Below are 8,150 nucleotides of genomic sequence, written 5' to 3'. Positions count from 1 at the left end.
TTTGTATCTGTTTGTTTTTACTGCTCGGTAATTTGAGACAGGGCTGTAGCTTCCACTGCTCTTCTGCCACAATGGAAAAAAACCTAAACCTCCTGATTGCACCTCTCTCCGGGGACCTTCATCGATCAGCACACTCACTAATTGACTGAGCTTCCTCCTCGTGAGGCTGATCCTGCACAGCCAGTAACCTGAGTTGCCCCCACCCTCAGTGGTGGGACGTAAAAAAAGTACATTTACTTTATTTACTTAAGTACATTTCTCATGTATCTGTAATATTACTGAAGTAGATTTATTTTCAGGTACCTTTTACTCCACAGATCTGCAAATATGTTTACATTTCATTGCATCACATGTTCACATTTTCATTTAATTGTTTAGTTTTTTTAAAGAATCAATTAATTGGAGTGGAAGTGCTCCATTGAACCTATGGGAGAAGGGCAGGGAACATTAGACTCCACCTCCTGCAGCAGCAGCAGCAGCATCACTGGTGAAGAAAAAAATGGCCAAACAGAGACTCGACTATAAATTTATATGACAATGCAAATGTTTTCAGTATCCTCATCTGCAGCTTTCTCTGTTAATATGTGAGCCTGTATTAATTCTAGTGTTAAACAGTGTATACAGTGAGTAGGCCCCGTTAATGATGTGAAAGACTTGCAGTCTCTACTTTTAGTAAGTGAATGAAGTGGAGTATTCCTCCACCACTTCCTTTTCACCTCATCAGATCTGTCGGCTTGCAGTGAAATGAATAAGACATGTCTATCAAGTGTTTTATTGTGGTGTTGAAGATTAGACCATAATTAAGATCCTTTTCATTCTTTGTCTTAGAGTCTTTATCTGCACAGTGTTAGCATTTGCAGGCAGATGTGTATCTCCATAGTGATGTCTAAAAAGAAAAGGTTTTCCTGGCTTTTGAAAATGTTTATTTATGTGGGGAAAACATTTGGTGGCTGGAGACGACTGCAAGCGAAGCTGGATTATAATGATCTTTACTGGGGCACCTCCATCTCTTTAACCTCATTGCTCCACAGCTGACTCACTTGCCTGCAGATGGGTTTATCCCAGACAAGTAATCACATTTCACAAGAAACAATTAGATTCACTCTTTGGAGCTTCTCACAAGCACAAACCGTGCAGGTCGGTTTACAAATGAAGGCCTAAGAAAAATATTGGAGACACAGCGACTGAGCTCTTTACATTTCCAGTTTTCCTCCTTTAAATACATCTTTAAACGAAAGCTTTTCTGAGCCTATTATTGTAATAGATCACCCAAACCCCTACCCGCTTCAAGTCATAACCTTTTACTGATAATTCAGATCTCTACATGTCATGAGCATGTTTTTCTAACTGACATGTCGCTGTACGTTGTGCTCCTCCATCCATCATGGTGAATATTGATCCATTAGTCTTGAGTCATAAGTATTTTTTTTTCACCACTGACCTTTTGCTCTCAGGCGCTCAGATGGATTCATACTTCACCGGAATCTTGTTAAAGAAACCCTTTTATGGGAAATGCTGGTGTTATTTGATTACCACTCATCGCTCTCCTTGTGCGTCTCGTGGCCATTTCCTCCTCATGTATCTTCTCATTACACCAAACTGGTCAGGTTGGAAGATGAAGGGAATGAATAAGTGCTTCACATTATAGGGTATTCTTTAATGAGATGATATCATAATGACGATGATTGTCTGTAACAAGTTAGCAGAGGACTTTTATTATTGGGATGAGTGTCTGAAATACATGAACATACAGTTTGTACGGTTTGTGAATCTGCTTTTCATGACTGAATTCTCAAATATCTTCTGCTCTGAAATATTTTTAGAAAATAAACATCCTCCAGGTGGTTTTACAGTCGTCTAAGAAACAGGTTTATTGACACAGTTCAACAGTGGAGGTGCATCGAGGTGTGAGACGATAGATGAACCCACTGCGCAGGCAGAGACTCACTTTTTCTCTGTCAGTTTATCCAGCCAACAGAAGCCCGTCACTGAGCTGTCAAAGACTCCTCACTCAGAAGTTCTGTCATTGCCAGTCAGGTGGTTTTGGGAAAGTACCCACACGTGGCCCGGTGAGGACAGAGGGAACTGTGATGACCTCACAGTTGCACACCTTCTGAAAGGTCTGAGTGGATGGAGCCGAAACTGTTGATGTAGCTGAGTTCTGTGGGAATGGGAGCTGTGGGTTCATTGATAACCTGCACGGGACGATTAGAGAGGAAGGTGTTATTGAAATAGAGGTAAATACCTTTCACACCCTGCTTATTTTTACACCATGGCTTATTTAAAAAAAATCTATATATAATGCTGCAGAAGCAATGCTTTGGTTTTTTTTCACCTAATTACAAATGGATTTCTATGGGGGGTTTGAAGGCACAATGCAGCCAAATACATTATGCTTTTAACATGAATCACAGTTTGACCTTCTGAAAATAAAGACAAGAAAAGCTCAATTTCAAGCTCATGTGTTTGGCATTAGGATCCGAGTGCCCCGTGTTACCCAGATTCTGGGTTCCTTTCCAATCCATTCATTAATGGGCAAGACAAGAGGTAATGGTGATGAGACTAATTAGTAATAAATCAAGTAACATAGTACACAACATATTGAGTATATTTCAAAGAAGTTGTTCCATCGATTGTTATCAATCAAGTAGGTTATTAAAAACTCAGTAGCTACTTGTCAATTTATAAAATGAGAGTAATGTTATTCTTTTCTAAATCAAAAATAAATTAAATTAAATTAAATAGCAAACTACACATTAACATAGATCTGTATGTATTTTTCAAATCATGTGGGTGAAAATGTTTGTTTATTAGCTCTTTGAGAGATATAATGACCAGTCAACTGCCACAAACACAAATGGATTTATACAGTGCTGAGTAATAAATGAATATTTGATGCCTCCGCTCACTTCATCAAACTTTCTATCACTGTAGACTTCGTTCTTGTCAATAAACGTCAGCATGATCCAGTCACAGAAGATGGTACACTGGAGGGTTGAAATGAGAAGTGGTAACAGTTTGCAAAGGACATTACAGAAGCTGTCACTTTTAAAATCTGATAAGATTAGAAAGAAGAGAAGAAATCGCTCACAATCCCAACTGAGGTCAAGGCAGTCACTGTGCTGATGATGGTCGGGATGGGACTCAATTTACCAGCCTGCAAAGAAATGACTTGTGAATGATACGAATATAGAGTATTTAATACTGCAGAGGTGATGGAGGGTCCGCTCACATGTCCATGAACAATGATGTCCAGTCGGATGCCGTAGGCCTTGATCAGTGTCCGAGAGTTGACCCCGTTCTTACTGTAATATTTGGCAAATCTGGACAAATGCACACAAAGGACAAAGACAGGAAGATTTAACACAAGCTGAAGTAAAGACCACAGTTTCATATGTTAGACCTAAATAGGTTTATTATGTCAGTGTTTGGGGTTGGAGCTCACCTGTAATAGTATCCACTGCTGTCCTGATCCTTTCGGAGATCAAGACGACGGAAGGAGTACGTAGGTTTACAGTGTGAAACATCCAGGTCCAGGTTACACCTCCAGTTTATGAAAACCCCTATCACGCCTCCCTGAGCAAAAACAACAGCAGTGACCAATCACATCCTCCCATCTCCAGGTAATTCTTAAAACCTCTGTGTGCCATTGAAAATACATGATTCAAACATTTATATATTCCTAAAATCTGAAATCTACGACACAGATGTCGAACTCACAGTCTTGCAGAGCTCAGTGAAATTCTCCTTCGCTTTTTCTGCGATGTATCCCAGACGGAACCTTGGACAGTAGGGCGCTTTCTCCTCATGGTAGTGACACTTACTGAGGTACTTCTTGTCCCTTTGGTCTTGCATGTTTCCCCTGCCAAAGATAAGAAGAGGTCTGACTTTCCTCGCCAGTGTGTGTGTGTGTATGTGTGTGTATGTGTGTGTGAGGATGTACTTTACTTCCGTGCTTTTAATTTAGGGAAGTGAATGGAGTTCCTGATGAGCACTGTGAAGTCGATCGCCTCCACTAATGGTTGTTCACTGTTGAAAACACCAAATAATCATGACACCATGATCTTATCAAATTCAATCTTATAATCTCTAATCACAATAGACATTTTTTCGTCCGTCGTTTTGTCAGATCTATGACCGAGCAAACACTTACCCACGTCTTTTATCTACTCCCCACATTACTCTTTATGTTTACTCCCATGTGTATGTTTATGATTGGTTGCTATGTCTATGTTATATTGATCTTTATCATTGATACTGGGCATTGCTACTATTTTCAAGGCTACTTCACACTTTTATGAATTTCCCTTATTTTTTACACAAAAGTAATTTTACACAAAAGTAATTTAGTGATAACCTGAATACTGAAGGTGGTGGGGATGTAAAGGTTTGGCCCAGTCTTCACTGGTCTCCCTGTTGTTTGTGGCTCCTAAACACTTGCAACCCCCTTAAAACCAAGTTCTGTCGGCTTGTGACCGCTCCCATTGGGTGGACAGTTAAACCAAGGGGGGATTTTTCCTTCTCAAAGCAAAGACTAGGGGGAAAAATGGTAAAAAGAAATGTCATTAATTCACTGGTCTGTGTTGTATATTATTTCTTTAGATTTGTTGAAGTTGGTGCACGTTGCTTATGATGAAAAAAATAAAAAGCTGAAACATTATAGTTAATTCGACCAAGTCATATTTACTAACTGTGACTTTTTTTCTCCCAATTATCTTATATTTTAAGATATAGCCAGCTGCCTCTAGTTTTTTTAATATTGTTTATGCATCAACAAATTTGGTTTCTTTGTCGTCCAGGTCCTCTGACACCTTATATTCGATTATTGACGGATCCAAATAAACCTGACTAAAATTTGCCTCATCCACTTGGTGGTGATTGTGCCTCCCCTGTCTTACCGTACTACAGCGTACTCTTCAACAGGACACCAGGTTTCGATCTCGCAGGTTTTGAAAGTGTGGTTATAGTACTGAATACATCTGCCCGTCCTCCTGCCTGTAAGAAATTGTTTAAAACAAAGGAAAACTGAGGCAAATATAAACCAACAAGACACAAGGGAATATTTAATGAGTAATAAAATCGGAAACCATGGCCTTTAAAGTCAACCTCCCCTCGGACACAGTCAGAATTTGTTGTACAGTTGGCCCTGGGAACCTTGAAATGCTAAAATGAAAGGAGACAAATAAGAAAAATAAATAAAACACATGTCTGTGAAACTCATACATTAAATTGTCTTTTGCTGCATACTAGCTTCAGTTGACCTCTCACCTCTGCGCAGGTCCCATGCCTCTGATCATATGTGACCTCTCGTCTCAATATTGCACTAATCACATCACCTCCCTACAAAGAAAAATGCAAAAAGTACTCAGAGGTATTCACACTAACATGAAGCGTTACTGTGATTATGCCAGTGGGGTATATTTGGTGGGAGTGTATTGACTGGGCTGCAGCATTTACTCCGGCCTCACCTCTGAGGGTCGAACGTACTCCACAGTATCCAGAACATCGTCTCCATGAACCGCTGTGCCTGTCATGAGAGTGTAAACAGAGCTCTCCGGATGGGTCTCACTCGCTTGGTACGCTTTCTCAATTATAAACACGTACCTTCAGGGCGATAGAACAGACGGAGGCAATATCACATTTTCTGTTCTTATAAATACATTTTTACAGGAGGTGTCGAGTTACCATGGATCTGTTAAAGCCCTCATTACTGACACCAAGGGAAGATGACGCACTTCAACCACACAATTGAAGACATCTCATCTAAGAGATCATTTAAGATCTGAAACAATATGAGGAGTAATTAAATTATCTCAAACTCTTCATCTATTAGAACTGCTCTGCAGATAGGCAATTTCTGTCGTATTTATACTGATACGAGTTCATACTTTACTGCAATTCCTAAAAGATGCATTCACACAAATATTATATATAATTCTGACCACAAAATATGAAGAGAAATCAATAAATTGAAGTTACCAAAGCTTTTGAATTTCACAGATTGTCCCTATATCACATGAAGAGAACAGGCAAATACACAAAAATGATGCTTACCAGATAAAATAGGTCATCACGAGAAACTGAACGCTCCTGTAAATGATTCCAAGAGTTCTGTTTCTAATCACCATCACCTTTGGTGTCTCATAGTCCAAGAAACCAACAAAATAGTCCTTTATAAACTCATGGAGTTGCATGATGAAAGTATGAAATACTTCCCCCATCTCCTGATTTGTTGTTGAGATCCAATTTCTTAATGTTTCTGTCTGAATCTGCCTTTTTATTTCTCCCACTGTTTCTTTTTGTCACCCTCTGCTCTGGTCTGCATCTCTCCAGCATCCCTGGTACCAGTGAGGGAGGGGGGAGCAGAGAATGGGGTGGGGTTTCAGTTGTGGTTGAATCATCCATTTTATTTCCTATTTATACTAGCACTGATGTTCTTGGGCATAAAATCGCAATAACGTGCTTTTAGCGCTGCATTGGGACATATCTTTTTAGGCAATTCAAACATTTTCTTGTCTCAAATATAATGAGTGTGTCCAGGCACGTGCACAGACATTTGGGGGGGGCAGGTGCTCAAACCAAAAAAAGGGCAAACTAACTCAAATTATCAATTTGAATAAATAAATGAATAACAGGCAAAAACAGACAAATCAAGGCCATATTGAATAACCAAATAACATGTTCTCCCTCATCTGTTTTACAAGTTGATGGCCTGATCCAAGATAAAAGAGAGCTGCTACCCTGGGCTGCTTGCTGCAGTTCCCTGTCCTTCTGCTTTTGGAGTCTCTCTTTTCTTGGCATTATGCTGCAAATTTTGTAAATGAGATAAATCAATGTTGTGCATAATAATATCCATAAAGCTGACAGCACATACACACACATTTTTTTTACTGTTTTCTGACAGAGTTGAAGCATAAGCAGCCTTACACTAGTAATATAACACAATATACCTCACCAGACTGTCATGTAGCTCAACTTAGGACCTACCTTTCATTTCAATAATTACGATTTTAAATTAAACAAAAGTAGTGAACTTGTCTAATATGTGGAACAGTAAAACTGCCTTTAAATGATCTGTCTGTCTGTCTGTCTGCCTGTCTGTCTGCCTGTCTGTAACTCTCTCCCTCTCTCTCTTCATTAAACATGACAAAGGTCAGTAAACAGCTGGACAAGGCTTTGAAATCAAGGAGTTTTTTTGTTTGTTTATTTTTTAGGAAACGTCGGACCAGTTGCGACGTAACGTTTTCAGCGGCGCTAATGTTGTGGTTCATTTATCACCAAACAACGTCGGGGGATCGCACAAACACCATCATTACCTGTTTGTCTGATGCTGCGGGCATTGTTGTGCAAGTTCACACCTCTCATAACTGAACTATGAACTAGTGTTCATAGTTCAGTTCATGTCATAGTTTTAAGGTGGAAAGTGAGAATGAAAGACGTAACTTGTTAAAGAAAACCTTATCCATCACTACCCCTTGCCTTTACTGTTGGAATCTTTATCAGACAGTGTGTAAAAATCCCTCTCTGCTTTCTCTTGCCATCTGTATATGAGACCGAGAGCTGTTGTGTTGCAGGTATGGCCTGCCCCTTTAAGAAAAGTCTGTAGTGTGTGACGTAGTGCACCTGGGTATTGTGGGAAAAGACGCTAAAAGTGTGTTTATAAGGAGAAGTGACGGAGCACCTAGAGGTGATGCGAGTGTTGCTCCTGCTGTATATCCAAGAAATAAAGTGGCCGCATTCCAAGTAAAGAAACATCTCCTCCTCCTTCTTCACGGAGCGGTCCGGACGGCTGGTTACTTCTTCACAGGTCAGTAACCTGTGAAGACCAGCATCATTAACCCCTGAACCAGCGAGAGAAATGATGATGATGATGATGAAAAAACTTCCTGCACAGAACCCTACTGCGCACCTCCTGCACAGAAGCCCATTGCGCACGCAGTTTTTTTTTTTTATAATAATTTTTTTTCCTGTTTTTATATTTATTTAATTTGAATTTACATAGTGTAATATATTTTGCAAGTAATAGGAGAAATCTTGCCAACTTTAAGAACTCAGTATATTGCCAGCTAGAAGGTGGGAAAGAGTGGGAATCATACCCTGGTCTCTCTGGTTGTAAAGCAGACACCCTGCCGACTAGGCCACACCGCCTG

At 39.9% G+C, this 8,150-nt stretch overlaps 1 protein-coding gene across 1 annotated transcript; it reads right to left on the bottom strand.

Annotated features, from left to right (window-relative positions):
* Positions 1–1,731: 1,731 nt before the first annotated feature.
* Positions 1,732–6,221, bottom strand: p2rx2 (purinergic receptor P2X, ligand-gated ion channel, 2). Its single transcript, XM_053421240.1, has 12 exons — positions 6,055–6,221; positions 5,469–5,604; positions 5,269–5,340; positions 5,088–5,163; positions 4,899–4,995; positions 3,949–4,029; positions 3,721–3,862; positions 3,446–3,576; positions 3,233–3,323; positions 3,092–3,157; positions 2,910–2,987; positions 1,732–2,195 (listed from the first exon to the last, which is right to left on the bottom strand). Exons 1-12 carry the CDS (start codon positions 6,219–6,221, stop codon positions 2,097–2,099), a joined length of 1,236 nt encoding a protein of 411 aa, XP_053277215.1. The 3' UTR covers positions 1,732–2,096.
* Between the last annotated feature and the right edge of the window lie 1,929 nt (positions 6,222–8,150).

Source organism: Pleuronectes platessa, chromosome 4 (assembly GCF_947347685.1).
Source record: "Pleuronectes platessa chromosome 4, fPlePla1.1, whole genome shotgun sequence".
NCBI classification, from domain to species: domain Eukaryota; kingdom Metazoa; phylum Chordata; class Actinopteri; order Pleuronectiformes; family Pleuronectidae; genus Pleuronectes; species Pleuronectes platessa.
Note: the sequence above shows the minus strand (reverse complement) of the source record. Positions and strands in the feature narration are given on the sequence as shown.

Bases quoted from the DNA above. Each gene is read 5' to 3' on its own strand.
- p2rx2 (XM_053421240.1), bottom strand. From the start codon at position 6,221: ATGGGGGAAGTATTTCATACTTTCATCATGCAACTCCATGAGTTTATA. The intron at 3,158-3,232 runs GTGAGCGGACCC...ATTTCTTTGCAG, and splicing joins ACATCATTGTTCATGGACAT to GCTGGTAAATTGAGTCCCAT. The intron at 2,196-2,909 runs GTGAGCGGAGGC...CGTCCCGTGCAG, and splicing joins GTGATAGAAAGTTTGATGAA to GTTATCAATGAACCCACAGC.